This window comes from Spinacia oleracea, chromosome 4 (genome assembly GCF_020520425.1).
Source record: "Spinacia oleracea cultivar Varoflay chromosome 4, BTI_SOV_V1, whole genome shotgun sequence".
In the NCBI taxonomy this organism is placed as follows: Eukaryota; Viridiplantae; Streptophyta; class Magnoliopsida; order Caryophyllales; family Amaranthaceae; genus Spinacia; species Spinacia oleracea.
The window spans coordinates 151,219,764-151,240,919 of record NC_079490.1 but is presented as its reverse complement, the minus strand read 5'-3'; the positions used below and the strand labels follow the sequence as shown (position 1 = coordinate 151,240,919).

At 35.2% G+C, this 21,156-nt stretch overlaps 1 protein-coding gene across 1 annotated transcript; it reads right to left on the bottom strand.

The window, feature by feature from the left end:
• Nucleotides 1–5,724: 5,724 nt before the first annotated feature.
• LOC110783624 (dynamin-related protein 5A) lies at nucleotides 5,725–10,626 on the bottom strand. The gene is made up of 8 exons (XM_021987977.2): nucleotides 10,066–10,626; nucleotides 9,213–9,404; nucleotides 8,892–9,098; nucleotides 8,199–8,627; nucleotides 7,687–7,914; nucleotides 7,413–7,608; nucleotides 6,309–6,957; nucleotides 5,725–6,215 (listed from the first exon to the last, which is right to left on the bottom strand). Exons 1-8 carry the CDS (start codon nucleotides 10,450–10,452, stop codon nucleotides 6,029–6,031), a joined length of 2,475 nt encoding a protein of 824 aa, XP_021843669.2. The 5' UTR covers nucleotides 10,453–10,626; the 3' UTR covers nucleotides 5,725–6,028.
• Between the last annotated feature and the right edge of the window lie 10,530 nt (nucleotides 10,627–21,156).

Sequence of the window (21,156 nt, the reverse complement as noted above, 5' to 3'; positions counted from 1 at the left end):
AAAATTAGGTTTCATAAAATTTTAAAGATTCAAACTTTAACAAATTTTAGGTGGCATTTTAGTCATAAGATCCCAATTAAATAATTAATTAATTATGAAAATCAAAACAAATTCCGAATTATTCGAATTTCAAAAAATTAATTATAATTACAAATTAGGTAGCATAATTAACGAATTTAAGAAGATTATTAAACAAGATTTGCAAAAATTAGTTTTTAATATAATTAAAATTATAATTATGCATTCGAAAAACTAAAACGTCCGAAAATTCATAGTTAGGGTTCACTATAAAAACATAAGATTCCGAGCATTATTGCCAAAACTGCCGAAAATCCTGCGAATATATTAATTAATAATCACATGAATTTGCAATTAATTATACCAAATTAATTCACCCCTTTAATTCTTTGCAAATTTATAATATTAATCCATATTAATTTAAATGATTATGCAATTAATTAGAGGCTCGTGATAACAATGTTAGGTTATGAACAATCCAATGTCATACGGAAAAACCATAAATGCCAGAATCCAAATTAAATGCACATAATCATTTAGCATAATTTAGTGAACACACTTTGTGATGTGTGACTTCCCTAGCTTCTCCCGAACCGAACAAGAACAAGTTAGAACGCCAAACGTTGTCCCTCCGTAGAAAGTCCACAGTACGTTCGGATCCGCCTTAGATCGTACCAACTAGGATATAATATAAGGTTTATGATTTTGGGATCTCACTTTTAGGTGACAGGAAAAGTGTATTGAATTGTATTTCAATTGATGCGTTTATTCATGACCATAGGCCATGTATTTATAGGAAATAGGAAAAACCCTAGGAACCAAAACCCTAGAACGTTTTAGGAAAGTTTTAGGAATTTACTAAAATCAAAAACCCTACAACCTTAGGTGCTGGCCGGCAACTTGCAAGGCAGGAAAACCGACCAGCCTTGATACACAAGCAAGGCCTTGGTGCTTGCTTTGTGCGCTGGCCCAAACAGCAGCGCTGGGCTGCTGGGCCTGGCGTGCTGCTTTGTGCGCTGGCCCTTGTGGCTTGGTGTGCATTGTTGTGCGTTGGGCCTTGTTGCCTAGCGTGATGTGATGAGCTGTCTCGTCGAGCTGGCTCGTCGAGCGATGAGTTGTCACATGTGTTGGCCTATCGCTCGTCGAGCTTCCGATTTATTTTTTCGATTCCGAAATTTATTTCCGATTCGAACAATATTTACGATTTCGCCAATATTTTCGATTCCCGTAATATTTCCGTTTCCGACAATATTTCTGATTACGGCAATATTTTTATTTCCGATACGAACCATATTTTCGTTTCTGGCAATATCTTCGACTTTGTTAATATTTATATTTCCGTTATGAACCATATTTCCGTTTCCGAAAATATCTTCATTTCCGGCAAATATTAATTCTTTCTTTGCCTTTTGACAGTTTGTTTAGCTCCCACCTAAACCAATATCCGTCATTTCCGAATATCCATAATTAGAGTATTTATTGAGTATAATTTTCAACTAAATCCTTGATCCGTTCACGTACTATTTGTGTGACCCTACAGGTTCAGTCAAGAGTAAGTTGTGGCATTAATGATATTAATTCCACTTCAACTAAAGCGGCCTCTAGCTAGGCATTCAAATCACTTGATCTCACTGAATAATTAACCTGCTTAATTAATACTGAACCGCATTTATTAGACTTAGAATTAAATGCATTAAATGCAAACTTGGACCAAAGACACTATTTCCTTCACATGGTGACCTCCATAAGGCGAAGAATGACACCTATTGATTATACCATGGACTTCCCATTCTGGAACACACCGCTTATACAACCCTTCAGCAGTCTCGCGAAACAAATGTGGATCATCCCAAAAGTAGAACCGAACATCGTGCAGGAACTTCTTCTTTTGTTGGTATGTCATATCGGCCGAAAGAGTACCCTCCACAATGTAGTTCGCATAGTCTACGAACCATGGTGATTGACTGGCAATCGCAAGTAGATGATCATCAGGAAATGAATCATCGATTGGTATAGACACATTACCATCATCATATCTCAGTCTAGACAAGTGGTCTGCAACCACATTCTCAGCCCCTTTCTTGTCGCGGATCTCCAGATCAAATTCCTGTAGCAGTAGTATCCATCGAATAAGCCTATGCTTGGCTTCCTTCTTAGATAGCAGATACTTAAGGGCCGCATGGTTAGTGTAGACTATCACCTTGGACCCAATCATATAGGTACGGAACTTGTCCAAGGCATAGACAATAGCTAGAAGCTCTTTAATAAACTTAGCATATATATAGGCACGTTTCCTAGTCAAAATATCTTTCATAAACTTAGCATATGCAGGAACCTGTAAAATCAATTTAGTAAAAGGAACCGTTACCTGCAAGTTTTTGACCACATCCAAGAATTTGCCAAACTATTTGTCTAGCTTACTCTTGAGTTTCCGGTTTGGGAAGGGAAGTGAAATAGGTGGTACTTGAATACCAGTTCCCTTCTTAACCTCAGGTGTATCCTTTTTTTCACAAACTACCTTTTCAGCTTGTATCTCTTCCATGACTACCTTCTTCGCTACTTTCTCCACCGGACCACTGGCAGACACCCTAGAATCAACATCTACAGGCATATAAGGGCCTTCATACCCATGCCCAATCCGCAAGGTGATAGAATTTGCAGTCTCTTTATTCTCAGGCTGTGAAGGAAGATGCCCCTGGGGTCTCCCTGCAAGTCTAGTAGAAATTTGTTGTCTAGACTATCGGAAAACAAGAGATTGATTTGGTTTGAATAATAAAACTACAACGATATAAATCAGAGGTTCACCAATGAACAATAATCCAGGATGATAAACAATACTAATAATCAATAAAGCTGTTAATTAGACTAGCATGCTCTCTCGGATCGATACTAATCATAGACTTGATATTAATAGGTTCTCGCTGTGTATTAATCCCAATTCTACCTATTGAACTTAACAAGCCTAAATATCAAATTGCATCTCTCGAATCTTAACTTGATATTGCTAGACTAATGCAATTAGACCCGCGCAAATCCAATTGCATAGTAAATAAAAACAACCAATAGGAATTAACCATCAATACCAACAATTAACAACATTCAACCATCCCTTCATATTAGTTCATGGATTCCCAAAACCTAGAATAAGACTACTCACACATAATCGAAATAAGCAAAATAATATTATTCAATAGAAACATAATTGGAAACAATTAATAAAGCAAGTAAATGAATCGAAATTGAATAAAAAAGCTAAGAATTGAATTATTACCTAAACGGAGAACGAGTGAAGAACTAAAAGGTTGGAACTTTAATATTGAAAATAAATCTAAGTGTTTGATAATTTGAGAGAAAGTAAGTGCAAAAATAAACTAAGTACTCAATACTAGAAATTAAGATGATTCCAATAAACTAAGGGCTTAGTATTTATAGTCTTGCCCAAAGAAAACGATTAAAAACGGAAAAAGAAACTAATCCGCGCGTCCAAAGGTTGTCGTCGTCCGATCGGGTGGTCAGCTTGTTACCCGCCCGATCAGGCGGATGAAATATCTTCAAGGCTGCTGCAGGATGGCTGCCCGGTGCACACCGGGCGGATGGCGCCCGATCGGGCGCGTGCCTTAGGCATAATTTCTGCCTGGTTGGTCTCCATTCGCCCTCCAGTTCTTGGGCGACCGGCTTGACGCGCCCTTCTTCATCATAATCACCGAGTCTAACTCTTGGGGCTCAAAAGTGCACATCCTAGGCTCCCAAGAGTTGACAATAATCGTCTCGGACCTCCTCGGGATTGTGCAGTGGCTCATACTATCACGAAACGAGCCTAAAAAGGCCAATTTCCATTAAACGACCTGAAATCTCAAGACACACTACACAATGCATATTAGTACTCAAAATGGCTCATAATAGTTCATTTAACACAGAAAAGTACTAAGCGACGGGGGTAAAAACTCTATACAAAATGCATCTATCAACTAGTCCTTAGGGCCTAGCTACAGTAGCTAGAAATGACGAAGGAAACTGGGCAGAGGGCCGGTCGAGAACTGTTTATGTTTCTGATGCGTTTATTGATGAGTTACTAGGAATCAAGGAAGTGCTCTCTTGGCTTGAGGGGAGGAATTGGGTGAATTGTACAATCTCCATAGATTGTATTGCTGCTTTTATTGAGTTAACAGGATCCTCAAGTTGTAATTCAAAGGTGATCCAAACTTAATCTAGTAGCCCTCTTCTATAAACAAAACAAAACAAAACAAAAAAAAAAAAAAAAAATTAAACCTCACAACGGAAAGTGAATAGAACAAATGACTCGGATGGAGTATGCATTATTGTTGCTGGAACTGGAGTATTGTATCGTCATTGCATGAATGTACACATGAAGGAACAATCATATATCCAATAAGTGGAGTAATTTTTAATATAAATGATAGGAGCATATAACAAATATTCACATAAGTACGCAGTACGTAGTATATGATTTATCGATGAAATATAGTGGTTTCCAAATTAATTTACACATATATGTTAATACGTAGCTTGGTTGAAACTTAAAAGCAATTTTCCATCTTGCATACTACGTACTCCCTCCGTCCCGGAATACTCGACCCGGTTTGACCGGCACAGAGTTTAAGGGACTTGAATTGACTTATTTAATTTAATAGGTAGTAGTTGATAGTGGGGTATTATTTTAATGTAGTTAGTGGGAAATGTGTGAAGGGGTGGGGTTGGGAGAGAGTAGGGGTTGAATTTTTAATTATTTTTTGTATGGAGTAGGGGGTAGGTAGGTTAATAGGGGTGGAGTGAGAAATAATATAATATTGTTAGAATATTTCCATTTTTAGAAACAGGTCAAGTATTAAGGGACGGCCCGATAAGGAAAACAGGTCAAGTATTCCGGGACGGAGGGAGTATTAAATATATCCACAACAATTTGGATTATAATATTCCAATTTTCCATTTATATTTTGATATTAATATTTAAACATATTAATTACAATAATAAGAGGACATAAACCTTATGCCAAAAGGCAAATTCAGAAACAGTTCATTTTAAAATACCATGTTACTCCCTCCGTATTTATTTAAGAGATACACTTAGCTGGACACGAGTATTAAGAAGAAGAATGAATGAAATAAAGAAATAAAACAAGTGGAGCTAGGTAGATATTTTAATAAGTAAAACAAGTGGGGACCATGTCATTTTAGGGGGTGGGGGTGGGATTGGGGTGTAGATAGATTATTTAATTAGATGGTGGGGTTGATAAGTTATTAAAAATGGCAAGTGTATCTCTTAAATAAATACGGCCGGAAAAAGCAAGTGTATCCCTTAAATAAATACAGAGAGAGTACGCGTTAAGAATGAACAAAGTATATCTTAAAAGTTAGACGTAATTCAGTGCAAATATTTGAGCTCAGCCCAGCCAATTTCGATGACTGGCAAGCAAAGCATATCAAGAGGTGTTTTCATAAATAAATCGTCAAAATGTACAATTTGAATATTAAAAATACAATGCCTTTTTATATTAATATTGTTTTTATGTTTTTTTAAAATATCAAATAGACTGTAAATTTTAGATTGTATATTTGTTCATTATATTTACGAGAATACCACTTAACTGACATATTTTGCCAATCAACGAGAATGTTTAGAAATTTCTCCAAATATTTTACATTAGATGGTTTTTCGCAATATTATACTCAGTAAAAAACATCTAGTTAATCTGGAGGCAATTCTCTGAAAAAATGCACATTAAGTGATCATGAAACAAATCTTCTCAGGGGAATACTCATTCTATACAAGAGCGCTAACATTGGGATACATCCACAAAGCAGTGGCATTGACATTTTACTAAAACTACAACAAATACTACAATTGATCTTCCAATCAACAAATTGTAAGCTGAAGTAGCAACATCAGCAGCAACAGCAGCAGCAACCTGACTTGTGTTGAAATTGCAATAGCAGGTTTCGAAGGGTAATCAATTCCAAAGCTTTTTTACAACAGCAAAATGTAGCTTAATCAGAGTGTCCTAGCAACACTCTTAAACTCATTCAAGCAAGATTGAAGAACCTTTTGCCGCTTCTGAAGAGACTGCCTTTCATTTTGAAGGATATCAATTGCTCCAGGTGCAACAAACATCTCCATGAATTTCTCATCATTTACCCCGAACAAATCCATACCAAGTGAAACCATAAGCCTTTCTCTACTGCATTAGTTAAAAATCGAGTAAGATTATACATTCCAATTTCCATCAAACATCTGTGTCAAACAATAGGACAATTACATTAAAGCTACTTACCAAGGAGTTAAAAATCCAGAATTTAGTGCTGTTGTCACACTTTTCTCAACAAGAACTTCACGTATCCTGGCGAAATGCTGAGCAGCTGATGAGCATATATCAGCATATGCAGAACCTGATCTTGAACCATTATCTCCATTTCCAAAGAAAATATTGCCATTATTTCTACTACTACCCAATATTCTAGGATGCCTTTTCCTAGCTCCAACCTCCATATAATTCCCTGTCTCTTTCTTCACCAAACCATAAACTAACTCACATGGCTGATCAGGTGATGGGGTCTCAGGCACTGTCATATGATTATCTCGAAGGGCTTCTCTGCCTTCTGGACCTTTACCTGGTGTGGTATTATTTTCTGGAGGTATATTCTCTTGGTTTGCCGCTGCTTCATCTTGCATAGCTTGAGCACCATCTGCCAGATCTAGGCAAAGTAATGCAGGAGAAACTTGTCTGTAGGAAGAAGTAATATAGCTTCCACGGACATCACTTTCATAGCAGGCAAGAGAATATGGGCTTGTCACTGAATCAAGGTGGTGCCGAACTAGTTGTTTACACTGTTTAGCAAGATCTTTAATGAACACATTGAATGAGTGCCTTAAAGCAGCATGGAAACCAACGTAGCCATCCATGTCTCCTGTTTTTTTCCCATCTAAACACAATAAAATACTTGCTCAGTTGTCTGGCTCATCACCATGTTAAATACCCCATAAAAAACACCCTTTGTGCTAAATGTAAGTCACATTTTACTTTCTTGTCTCAAAATGATAGGATACTTTCTAAATTTAGTAAGCCCAACATCATAAATTTCCATATTACCCGTGATCCCATTAACTTAAGGATTCCAAAGAAAGACTCCATTGGTGTGGTGGAGAGTTAAAATCTAGATAGTGAAGGAAAGTCATGGTATTTTAAACTTCTTTCTTAAAATGACCCCAACCATCAAACTATATTCTGGTGTAGTAACGGATCCAATAAAACCCGCATGTCAAGATGTCAAATGACACATTAAAACAACAGGATAGAATAAGTCATCAAATCCATGAAGCAAATTTCTAGGGACAGTACAAAAAGAAAGCAGAGAAGGTTCATAGTCTTGTCTCTTACAGTCTGAGTTCTGGCAATGATTTCTCTCATTGGAAAGGTCAAAAAGATTTGTTAAAACAAATGCAAGCCGATCACAAGCTGTGTCAAGCAGAGGCGCAAGCCACGATTTGGCAGCAGTACGTGCTATCTCAGCCGCTGCCTCAGTTATTCCTCTATTCCCACCACGACCAGCATGAGCAAGCAAAATATTGGCCACCTGTTGAGGATGCATGGGATATCCATATATCAGAGGAGCCTGACCAGCAAAACTTAATCACAGTAACAACACAGTTACCTTTTCTCTGGATACTTGAGGACAATCAATGGAATATGCAGCACAGCGAAACTCATGCATGACTCTTTCAAAAGCAGCCCCTCCATAAAGCCGTAGGGTAGAATTTGGGGGTTTAATGTCTGCTGTAACACCAGGCCAGCCCCCAGTACCACTGTGTAAACGCTCTTCCTCAGTCGTTTTCCCCCATTGCTCTGGAGGTGGGTCAGCTGCTCCATCAATCAATGAACCCTTCAAGAATCAATGGAAAAAGGTCCATCAAAGTTAAGTAACCATGATGAATATTATTAAAAGGATTCATGCCTTGATATGAATTATGTGAGACGAACAGAAACTTCAGGTATTATATGGATGGAATAGGAACTTGAAACACCAAAAAGTTTCAGTTTTCAAAAATCAAATTAGAAGTAGAGTTCTATTAGCAGGATTACCCAGAAAGGGACTTAATGAATTAAATCAGGCAAGTTGCTGTTTAGTAAATGCTAGAAATTTGAAGTTGGGTACGGGATACACACCACATGACTGCTTATAGAAGCTGTGTGCAACATTGCTGATCTGCGGAGATGAGCAACATCAGAAGTTGCCTGTATCTTTGATTCCATATTAGCAAGCTCAGAGGTAACTTCACCACAACGTTGCTCAAGCAACGCTAGTGTTGCTGGGGCAGCTTCTTTGTATCGTTTCTGAAGCTCAGCCTCAAGGAACTCCCTAACAGAGCTAAAACCAATGAAGGGGCGGAACTTTTCTTCGTCAAAACCTCCCTTAACATTTTCACGTAAGTGGCGCAGAACTTCTGAATCAACTTGAGATATTTGACGCCGAAACTCATCATTGGGAATTGTATTCCTCTCCTTGGGAAGGGCCACATAAAAAGGGCGAATATTCTCTCCTAGGTAACCACTTGCACTTAAATACCGATCAACTTCCCAGCGGTCACCAAATTCCTAAAGACAATAGGCCTGTTAGTAAAATGACTCCATCATTGAGAAAATATTTTAATTAAGGATGGAATGTTAATATTCTCCATTTCCATCTATAGCTTCTCTCTTGCATTATATAACAGTGCCTAACTCCCTATTTTTATCATTCAAGCCAATACAAGCAGTGAAATATATATAGTATCAGCAGGTCCAGCATTATGCAATTGATATGTTTTCCAATCTTTTATGATGGACAAGCAAGCATTCATTAAAATTCTGTGAGTGTACCTTAAGGCGATTATCAAACTTTGAGACCACGATTATAGTCCTTCTGAAAGTTGGATCAATTTCACGAATAGAATCCAGCCACAACGATGAGCACCATTCAACACTACTTTGCTGAAGGAACAAGAGGATTCGATGGGGAGGACTTGCTAGTGACTTCACCATTGATAAAATTTCATCAGGCGTGTTAGCTGGCTCTCCCTTTTTAGCCTATGAACAAAATTTCAAATTTGTTATTGCCATCTCAGAGCAACAACAACATGAACTTAATAATGTTGTGGCATTGATAATGATATAACATCACACCAAACAAAAAAAAGTTACCTTTAGAACAAAGCCAGGGGTATCAATTATAGTCAAATTCGGACAGTAAGCATATTCAGCTCTCATTACAATGGGCTTGGAAGAAACTGCTGTATTAGTCTTTTTCAGAAGAACCTCAGTGCGCGATTTTATTGTATCCGCAATTGTGGATGCCAATGAGATTGGGCTACCATATTCTTCAGAATCCTCATCCTATCATAATAGTTACATACGACAGTTCAATAAATGCTGCAGGGCAATGGAATTAATACAAATACTTATCCATCTCATGTTTGATGTTTGATTTACTTATAAAGATACTTAATTGCAAATACAATTTTGTGCAACACTAAGAAAAATAATCAAACCTATGTTTATCATTTCTGCTACCAGGTTAAACTATTGTATTACTAAATCGACTACGACTAAAATGATACAGAGAGGGTGGAATATGCTTAACAATTAACAACACTACCAAAAGAAGAAATTCTCACTGAACACCCATATTTAAAATTTGAAACTTTTTAAATAAAACCCACAACTCATCCCACCTACAAAGGACGAAAAAGAAATCCTTTAAACCAAAAATACTTTCTAAATATACTGGAGTTATCAAACAACAGAAGCAATTGATAATAAACTTAAATATATTTTCGATATTTAAAACCCACCCCTCAATTTTACATCTTACTGAGTCACAATGCAGAAGTTCACTAAGAAAAATTCAATTACTGACAATTATTAGCAAGACAAAAAATTATGATAAAAAAATCCAGGGAAAATTGTTAAATTTGATTCATTTAATCAAACAAAACCTAGAAAAAAATTATGAACCGAAATTATTGAAATCGTTAAATTAAAGAAGAAGACGAACTTGAAACCGGCAACGGGGCTCCAAAGCGGTAGAATCATGAACCATTTGAAGAATCAAAGGTCTCCGAGTACCCATTTCAACTTCTCGGACATTAAACCGAAACCCAAGAAGTGCTTCTAGGAGAGAACTCTTGCCATCAGACTGCCCACCAATCGCAACGATTTCCGGTATCGGTAGCTTTTCGCCGAAAGCAACTGCAGCGGCTTGTAAGCGATTGTAGGCTTCAAATCTTGATTTGAGCTCATTTGATGACGACATTGAAGAGTTAGGGTTAGGGTTAGGGTTTTGGGCAATTTGATGGTGTTGTCTTTTCGAGGATTGAGAGGATGATGATGTTTTTGATGGGGTTTTAGTGGGTGTTTTGAGGAATGTGCTTGGAGTCGCCATTGTTGGGGAAGGGAAAGAAAAAGGGAGAAATGGTGTAAGTTGTGAAAGTGAGGAGGAATTTTTGAATTTGAAATTGTTGAATGAAGCCGTTGGAGCGCATGAGGGAAGAGAGATGGATTCATGCCCCAAATGACCCAATGGTCCACTCGTCCTCCGTAGTGGTACGAGAAACGAACATTTTCATTTTGACCTGTGTAGACTCACTTGTTAATGAGTCGATATTGTACCAGTTTTAGATTTTACAAATTCTTATTTATATATCAAATTAAAAAGTTATCTTTTTACATGTAAAAAATATCAATTTTTTAGAGATAAAACTTTTCATTTTAATAAAAAATTATTTCTTTAAAATCACTAATAATGTATAAAATCAGTTAACCCTTTAAAAAATTATTTCTTTAAAATCATGTAAAATGTTCCCTCAAAAAAAAAAAAAAATGTTTATCTATGATTTTTTATTTATAATATAAATCAAAACATATAAAAAATTTCAAAAACTAGGTAAAAGTTACAATGAACTGGGTAAAATTTATTCCGGTGTACAATAAATTTATTGTACATTTGTACACCTTGTGTGTGCAAGACCTTTTGTTTATAATTTGAGCACAATTTTAAATGTATTTCTAGATTTTTAAATGACTAAAAATTATGATTCATTAACAAAATAAAAGAATGCTCTGTATATAGTATCTATATTACAGTATATATTAAAAGACGTTTATAATTAAGTTTATTTGCCACGCGGCGTTTCTGAGCAGAAGAGTCGTTTTCATGTAGTGTTCGATCAATTACGTATTAATTAATATTCGATTGATTGGTCTGAGGTTATTGACAAAAAAGATTTGTCTAAGTCACTTCATTTCTTTTTGTCCAAGTCACTTCGTTTCTTTTTGTCCCTCTCCCTCTTCCTTCTCTAAAGAGTCTTACTCCATGCATTTACATACAATAAGAAAAATAGAAATATTATTTATATAAGACTCGAATCCTTAATCTCAAGTTTCTAAACAATAAAGACTTATCCACCAAACTATATGTCATATTTGATTTCTTTCCATATATACAAAATATAATAAATGATAAAAGTAGTAAAGATTTCATAAAAAAAAACAAAAAAATCATACCACTTGCATGGACCATGTCCACGCTATTATCACTTATTAGTGTGGGCTAGGGTATTTTAGGTATTTTACATCATTTAAAATGACATGGACCAGCAATGTTCACGTGATCTAAAAAATTGCGTGTCCCGTATAGTAACTCTTACGTTGATATAGTTGTACTTATACGTAACAGAGTTACTCTACTAGTCATACAGTAAATTTTAACAATATAGTTATTAATATATGTGACATAGTCACTACAAAGATCATATAATAACTCTTAAGTTGACATGGTTGTGCTTATATGTAATATAAGTACTCTAATAGTCATACAATAACTTTTTGATGCCATTTTTTAATTCAATTATTTAATTATGTATATATACACAAAGATATTGATTGTTTTGTATCATATAGTAAATATTTCTATCGTATTGAAATAGTTACTCTTCTATATCATATAGTAACTCTTTTTATTCTATAGTTACTATTATATATCATATAGTTAATGTTATAAAAAAGAGTAACTATATCAAAAATAAGAGTAATTATATATTCATTCTTGCAGACAAGAATAGTAAATTATAAGGAGTAGAAACTATATGTTCAATAAAGTAACTATAGGTTCAGAATAGTAACTATGTAAAAAACAATAATATAGCCATTTCGATAAGAATAACTATTCAATCCAAAGAGTAACTATATCATATATATAAAAAAAAATATTAACTATAGAACAATTACTATATTTTAAGATAAACATATGATATAGATGCTTTAGAGGTCATATAGTCACTTTTTCTATTATATAATTACTATTACATCATATAGTTACTGAAATAAAAACATTGTAAGTATATCAAAAGTAAGAGTAATTATAACTCTTGAACAATAATTAAATTAATTACATAATTAGTTGTTTTTAGCTATGACATTCTAATTATTTGCATCTATTAAATAAACCACATTAAACTCAAATGATTTTTGAACTAAAAAAATACTAATCGCCACTTCCATGTCCCTTCCTTCCACCAGCACATCCTCTCCTTCCTTTACCACGTCCTTGGTTTTCAATGTTGTCAGAATTTTCTTCTATTTTCTTCTCCTACTTTTGTTTTCCTTGCAGAAGTTATTCTTTGCACGACTTCAATTCGGGATGTATCATCTTTGTATTTCTGAATCAATAACATATAACTAAGTTAATAATTTAACATTTAAATATGAAAAAATAACATAGCAACTATGTAAAACATATAGTTTCTATTATACATCATATAGTAACTCTTAGATTTAATGATGGTAAGATACTCGCAAAATTGCAGATATAGTTATAGTTATTCTTATAGTCATATAGTTACTGTCATAATAATATAGTCATTTTTATTACTAATAACATAGAGTATAAAAAAGAACATAAAAAATAATGATAACATAGTAACTAATAAGAACATATAGTTACTATTATACATAATATAGTATCTCTTAATATTAATGATAGTCATATACTAGCAGAGTTGCAAATATAATTATTGTTATGATCATATAGTTACTGTGATCATAACACAATAACTCTTATTACTAATAACATAGAGGACAACAAAGAATATAAAAAGAACATTATGATATACATAATAATTATACCAAACATATAGTTACTATTATACAAGATATGGTCATTTAGTCACATAGTTTCAGTCATAGTTGGTGTGATAATAATATAGTAACTCTATCCATAATATAGTAACTCTATCACTAAAATTATAGAATATCATCAAAAACATGCACAGAACATAATAAACTAACATAGTAACTATTTTAAATATATAGTAACTATTTCAAACATATACTTCCTCCGTTCATTTTTACTCGCAACGTTTGTCACTTTCACGCATGCCAATGCACAACTTTGATCATTCTCTTTAAGTAAAAATTATAAAACGTTAATATTTTGAAAATACACATTAATACGAATCTAACAAGATCCCAAATGAATACTCCCTCCGTCCCGGAATACTTGACCTGTTTTCCTTATCGGGCCGTCCCTTAATATTTGACCTGTTTCTAAAAGTTGAAATATTCTAACAATATTATATTATTTCTCACTCCACCCCTATTAACCCATCTACCCCCTACTTCATACAAAAAATAATTAAAAATTCAACCCCTACTCTCCCCCAACCCCACCTCTTAACCCACCTCCCACTAACTACATTAAAATAATACTCCAATATCAACTACTACCTATTAAATTAAATAAGTCAATTCAAGTCCCTTAAACTTTGTGCCGGTCAAAACGGGTCGAGTATTCCGGGACGGAGGAAGTATGTTTTATCTTACGTATAAATCACCAACAATGGTCAAAGTATACTATGTGAATAGTATAGAAATCACAAACGTTGCAAGTATTAAAAATCGGAGGAAGTAGTAATTTAGTAAATGGGGAACTTGTAGGCCCAATCCTTTTTCCAAATTCTTGCATCGATTTGTAGAAGAGCACATACCTTTTGGATTATAGTCACATAATCATGCAATTTATAGTCAAATATAGTCGATAAATCATTATAACATACAATAAGCAAATGTTATAGTTAAAATCGCATAGAAATTCTAAAAATCAAATAGCACCTCTTTCAACCATAAAGTTATTGTATAACTCATATAGTGACTATTTAAAATCGTGAAGTCACTGATCGAATTCGCGAAGTGAACACGATATTTGGGCAAACACACAAATCTTTAATTTCTCCAAAACAACAAATATTTTCAATTTTAAATAAAAATAGACTCAAAATGCTTAAAAAAATAACGAACCGAGATGTGATCTCTCAAATTTCTTGCGATGATTTGTAGACGAGCGCAAATTCTTCGATTCGGTTTCGGTAACGACGAACCTCCTTCTTGATCTGCTACTTTCTCTATTTTTTCCTCATGTAATAGATCCAATTATGAGAATTATAAGAAATTACAAAGAAAATTGTGAAGGAAATATGCCCTTCACCCAATGTGCATTATGTTAGGTTATGCAAATATAAATCATATATTCCATGCGGAAAAACCATAAAGCCAGGAATCCAAATTAATTGCCACATAGTCAATTATCATAATTTAGGATACATACATGTGATGCGTGCCTTCCCTAGCTGCTCCCGACCCGAACAAGAACAAGTTTAGGACTCCAAATGTCGCCCCTCCGTAGATAGTCCACAACATGTTCGGATCCGCCTTAGATTCAATTAACTAGAATATTATCTAAGGTATTATGTTTTATTCGAAAGCTTAGTTATTAGTTTTAGCATGTGTGGCCGGTCAAGTCCTTTGGTCTTGGCCGGTTACACTTAATAAAAAATTTAGGTTATATTTTTCCACACACCAACACAATCAGTTTTTCCAATAACCTAAACCTAATTCTAAATTACGTCGTTCAGTTTTTGCTCTCTACCAAAAACTGTTCTTCCCGAAAAAGCAAACTATCTTGTACTTTGTCTAAGCTACAATAATCAAAGACGGATCTGAACGTGTCGGTGAACCAAATAGAGGAACGACAAGTGGAGTTCTTTGTTCGTGTTCGTTGATACTATACTCGGGAAAACACGCTTCAAATGTAAGTATGCTTAATCTGTGCTTTATACATGTTTCCTGGCTTTGGGGATGTTCCGCACATGTTATGTATGTTTAACTGTATTCCCCACAGATTTCGGCCCATGACTTTAACCTAATTTCCTTGCGACCCTGTCATCTGCCTCCTATAGTCGGTCGCTTGCTTTTACTCACGACCTTGCCAGGCGACACGTTAGTACCTGTGGACAAGACATTACCAGGCGACACGACATGGTCAAACGACAAGCAGTTATGACGTTAGTACAAAAAGTAGGATAACAGTTTGCCCCCAATTGTGATTTTGTGAAAACATGTAGAGCAAGATTGCAATTTAAAAATTTAAACGGTAAATCGTCCAACTACTCGGACTTAGATAAACGCACTAATCAATGCAATAAATACTGAAAAAATCACAGCTTCAAATCACATAAACACTTCACAAAAACGTGAAACTTGTGGATCTGAAATTTAGAGAGAGAAAGAAAAAGAACCGACTTCCGGTTCGTCTCCCAGCTTCGTTCAGATAAATTCCTTTGATATTTCTTCGATTTTTCGCTAAATTTTTGCAGAGATTCATAAAGCCTTCCTTTGGTGGTTTCCACGCGAGGATATTAGCTGAATCCGCACTGATCTCTTTGTTTTTTCCTTTTTTCCGAAAAATATGATTAGTGGAAGACCAATCCAAAAAGGAGTTAAACAAAGAAAAAGGATGTGATATGTATTTTAAGTGACATATTTTTCAAAGTTATAGTCAACTTCGTAGAAAAATTACATATATACAGAGTAGTCAAAGGTAAATGAAAGTTATTATAAAAGATAAATAATCCTTCCCCTGTTCCACAACCATGTTGGCTTTTACACTATTCACGTTGTGTCTTTCACCATCTTCTGTAATATATGCGTAAAAAATATATAATCACGTAGGATCTTATTATATTTGTATGGATATATACTTTTTAAATATCAATGTTGTTTAATAATTTTAACGTATGCATAATTCGAGAGGTAAAGAGTAAAAGTCACGTGTTGTGGAGCGGAAGTTAACATGGTGCAATATTTAAGGAACGAATGAAGGATTATTTCAACAACACTATAAAGTATAAACCCTTAAAACTAGCCAATAGAAGTTATATATTGTAAATTTCTTTATATATTTTCTTATTAGTATGTTCTTTTGTTAAAGGCGTATGTTCTTTTGTTCAAGGATGTTCTTTTCCAGTCGAGATTTAATGTCGGACGCGCGATTTGTTTTTTTCTTGTCCTTTTGTACCGAGTGCTGGGTGAGCATCCTACACACGCTTGTACAATCCAATTTACGCCCGAAATCTGCAAAACTTGTCCAAAAGTATAATAAATCGAATTATTAATTCACACAATTAAAAATATCGAGTTAGCGTCAATATCTTGTCTAAGCCTTATTTTGTTGTGGGTCCAGCCTACTTTTGTGCATAAGTAATGTTAATATTTGTGTTTGTGTTTCAAGTGGAATCCCAATATTACTTCACTTATTGTCGTGGACCAAGGATGGGTTAAGTTGAACCTTCCTTTAAAAATTTAAAATTTTCTTTTGGCTGACTTGAGAGGCAGCAAAGGAGTGTGAAAGAAATCAGAAAAAACACACACAGAAGGAGAGGCGAGAAAGAGAAGAGAGTTGTTCGTAGCTTTCAGAACATTTTTCACGAAACTGTTATTTTCTAGAGTTTCAACCATCAGATTGTGTTGATTTTTTGTCATCTTATTGGGGACAAATAGGGCCTCGTTTTGAACGGTTGGATCGTTCTTTTGAGCTCTGGTTTGTCCGTACAGCTGGACAGAACCTACAAAATTGGGTGATACTCTTTATCTCTTATCTCTCAATTGTAGATCTCTTATGTACGAAAGTGTTGGTGAGTTGTGAACCTTTGTATGACTGATTTGGGTTCTTTTCCCTCAAATTTATCATAATAAGAGAAGTTAACAAGGGTGGACTCCTTACAAGTTCCGTTGTTTTTACTCTTCACATCGAAAGGGTTTTTCACGTATAATTCGTGTGTGATGATTGCATTTTATTTTTCTGCATTTTATTATTAGTTATTGTCAATTATTGGTTGATGGCTAGATTTTTTGTTTGGTGGTGTATTTGTAATATATTGAAGTTATATAGTTAGGTTGATTGTCTTGGAAGTGATCCTTGTGGGTAGTTGATATACTACTTGGATCATATTATATTTGCCATCACCATTGACTTTCCGATGATGTCCCCAAGTATACACGTGGTAACATCCTCGCTCCCTAGTCCTAACCCATGCAAGTGTGATATGGCTAAGTATAATTCGGACATTGCTACATCTACCCACTGGATAGATAACCCACTACTAATAGAATATTAAAAAACAATTAATAAAGCTGATGTGGATTCCACTACCACACTCTCTATTAGTGGTAGGTAGTTTACCCGGTGGGTAGATAAAGTTTTTTTTCGTATAATTCGAGTGTTTGGGAATGCAACGTCTGAATGATGATAGGGTGAATAGGATCATGCGTGATTTTTTAGGGGGCGTGCGGGTTTGTCCATTATTATCAAATGCTACACTATTTTCCTTCATTGCCCTATATAACTACACATGCTTTTTGGTCTAATGAGTTCCCATTATCTTACTTTTTTAATTAAGTTTACTTTTTCATTTGTTTTAATTAATTAGTCGTTTGATTAACACTAATATTTAATCGATCACTAGTTATCAGTCGATCATGCAGGTGTTCCTTTCGAGAAAGGGATGATATTAGATGGATACATGTTTTGTAAGAACTTCACGAGAAAACTTTGTCTACCTACCACACACATTAGTAAATTGCTAATCTAAATGCTTATTAAAATTAGGAAATTTTGTCATTTTTTGTGAGAAGATTCCGAATCTTAACCTAATTTATTTACAGGCGTTGATTCATTAAGTTTTTAGGTGTTAACACACATCATGTTACACGAGTGTAAGAGTGAGAGAAGAGAGTAGTTTTAAAGACACGAAAGGGAGATGATGGAGTGAAAATGAGTAAGGACAAAGATGGTTACGTTGAGGGCAACATCGACATTCTTGTAATTTGGCTAGCATTTGTAAAACCTTGTTACATACCATGTACTACGTAGTTGGTAGTATGTAATACGTACTCCAGTATGGCAGTATTATGGAAAATCACGAGGGACAAATGAAGGGAGTAGCAACTAAACAGACAACAACGACTCAACAAAGATAGAGTATAAGTTGGTAGCTAATGACCTAATGTTGGGCATGCATGCACATTGCACATTGCACATTGCACATTTGCACAGCTAGCATTTATAAGCTTATAGCTTAAAGGCGGGGCTCAATGTACGTTATAGGTCGACTGTGCATTACAGATTAGTGGGGTGAGTAATTAGTAAAGTATGCTGTTAAAGTATTAATTAATGTCAAATCTCATGGTTAAAGCCAATTAAGCTCAAGTTTACATGACTACTAGTATAGGACCCGTGCCATGTGTTGGAAATATTGCGTTGTAACCATGATCGAAAATTAACAATAAAATAGTAGGGAAGAACACAATACTCAATAATATATTGATCTCAAAAGTTGTGACGGGTTTTACGCCTGCCCTAGAAGCGTATTTCGCCACCACCGGTACAAGGTTCTCAATGATCGACGATTGCTCCCAAGGGTAACACAACTACCTTCCAACTCTGTACCCCGATTGGAAGGCTGGAATTACTTCAAGAACTGCCCAGATCTCTATTTGACAATAATGACAGAGATAATATTTGTAGGGTTTTTCCATTTCTCTGTGTCTCTGAGTATGTTTATTGGAATAAATAAAGGAGTATTTATAAGGAATCTGGTATAAACCGCAACTCCCAAATAATACTCCAAAACCAATAACCCACGACAAACACTGAAACGGGCCCACAAGCATTATCACGTTAAAAGGTCCGTATTGCATTATAATTACCAACACCATGCACGGTAATTATTGTATTTTCAATGTAATCTTTTTTTTAATTTAGCAGCAAACTCAATAGTAAAATAGTCACTTTCCGCATTTCAAGAATCTCATCAACATGTTTCCTCTCCGACTTTTTCAAGAACTCGTTTTCATTTGTCTGAGAGATGTGACTACTTATTTGTGCCACCACTTCTGAAGAAGTCTTTCCTTCACTCCCAAATCTGCATGACAATTATTTTTTGCAAGTGTACATTATTAGAAAAGTATATTAGATAAGAAAAAAATAGTAGTAAGACAACAAAAATAAATAAAAATACCTCTCTTTAAAATCATTTATCTATGCAATATCAATATTTATATGGAGTTTAGTCACAAATGATGAACTCGATATTCCAACAACACCTTAAATGCGTAAGAAAGATAAACGTATAAGAAAGGAAAACCCATCAATGCATAAAATGACAATAAGGATTTAATTCAACTCAAATAATATATACCATGAAAAGTCTTGATTTTTGCATACTGTTTTTTTGGTAAGCAAGCTATTATAATTATTACCAACCAAAACCAGTACAGCTTAAACACCTCCCACAGAGGTGAACACACACTACAACTAACTGCCATCAGCAGAAAGGAACCAACACCTAACAGCCAGCAGGCTATAGAAACCAAAACCTACTTACAGACTCTGAAACCAAGTAGTATCTCTTCTACTTACTCTCTTACACATGACATATTTAATTCTATCTTTTACAATTCGTTTCAGATTACTCATAACAGAATCAACTGTTGGAACTGACCCTTCCCAAAAACTCTGATTTCTACTTTTCCAAATCAAATAAACCAAAGCTGTCACCCCTGCATAGCATACTTGGTTTCTGAACTTGGAATGCTTCCCTCTCTTGATGGTGTTGATGACATTGTACAGACCAGTATTAACATTTCTAATGTTAAGCCATGCTTCCAGGTCTTGAAAACACAATTTACTGTACTGACAACTGAAAAACAGGTGCTCATGAACTTCAGCAGCTTGCTTACAAATTAAACAATAAGCAGAGGTGCTCACCCCTATTTTTGCTAACTTGGCTGTAGTCTGTAACCTATTCTGCATTGCAAGCCAGCATATAAACCTATGCTTAGGCACATTCAGTCTGTTCCAAACCACTTTATCCCATTGAACATGAGGTTTATCTCCAACCAACTTGTTATAAACCTGCTTGACAGAATATTTAGCCATATTCCTAAATCCAGTATAGGAGAAAACTTGCTTCAGATGATCTCTTGTTTCACATATCCTTTTCCAGTACCAACTTGCAGAGGCATTTGGTTGGTACTCCCACCAGCCCCCATCTTTGATGTAAACTGAGTGAATCCACTTAATCCAGATGTTATCCTGCTTAGTGGTGATAGCCCACACATATTTTCCCAAACTAGCAATATTCCAAGTGACCACATCCCTAAACCCCAAACCACCAACCTGTTTAGGTGAACAAACTCTATCCCAGGCAACAGAGCTTGGTTTAGTACTATATGCCTGCCCACTCCATAAGAAAGCTCTACAAATCTTAGCAATATCATGCAGAACACCCTTAGGAAGGATGAAAATCTGAGCCCAGTACATATGCAGGCTTAAAAGAACTGAATTTACCATTTGCATTCTAGCAATGTAGGACAAATTCCTAGTGCTCCATATTTTAATCCTTGCTGTCATTTTGTCCACCAAAACATCACACTGACTTGCTGAAATCCTTTTAGAACAGATTGACACTCCTAGGTACTTGAATGGCAAAGTACTCCTAGTAAAACTAGATGCATCCACCACTCTTTTCACATCACTCTCAGACATGCCATGGCAATAAATAGCAGACTTACTCTTGTTAGCCATCAAACCAGTAGACTTGGAAAATAAAGCAAAAGCTTGGAGCAAGGAATATATGGAGGGATATTCCCCTTTACAACACAAGATAAGATCATCAGCAAAGCAAAGATGGGTGAGCTTCACATCTTTACACCTTGGATGAAACTGAAATTGAGGCAAATCAATCAACTTATG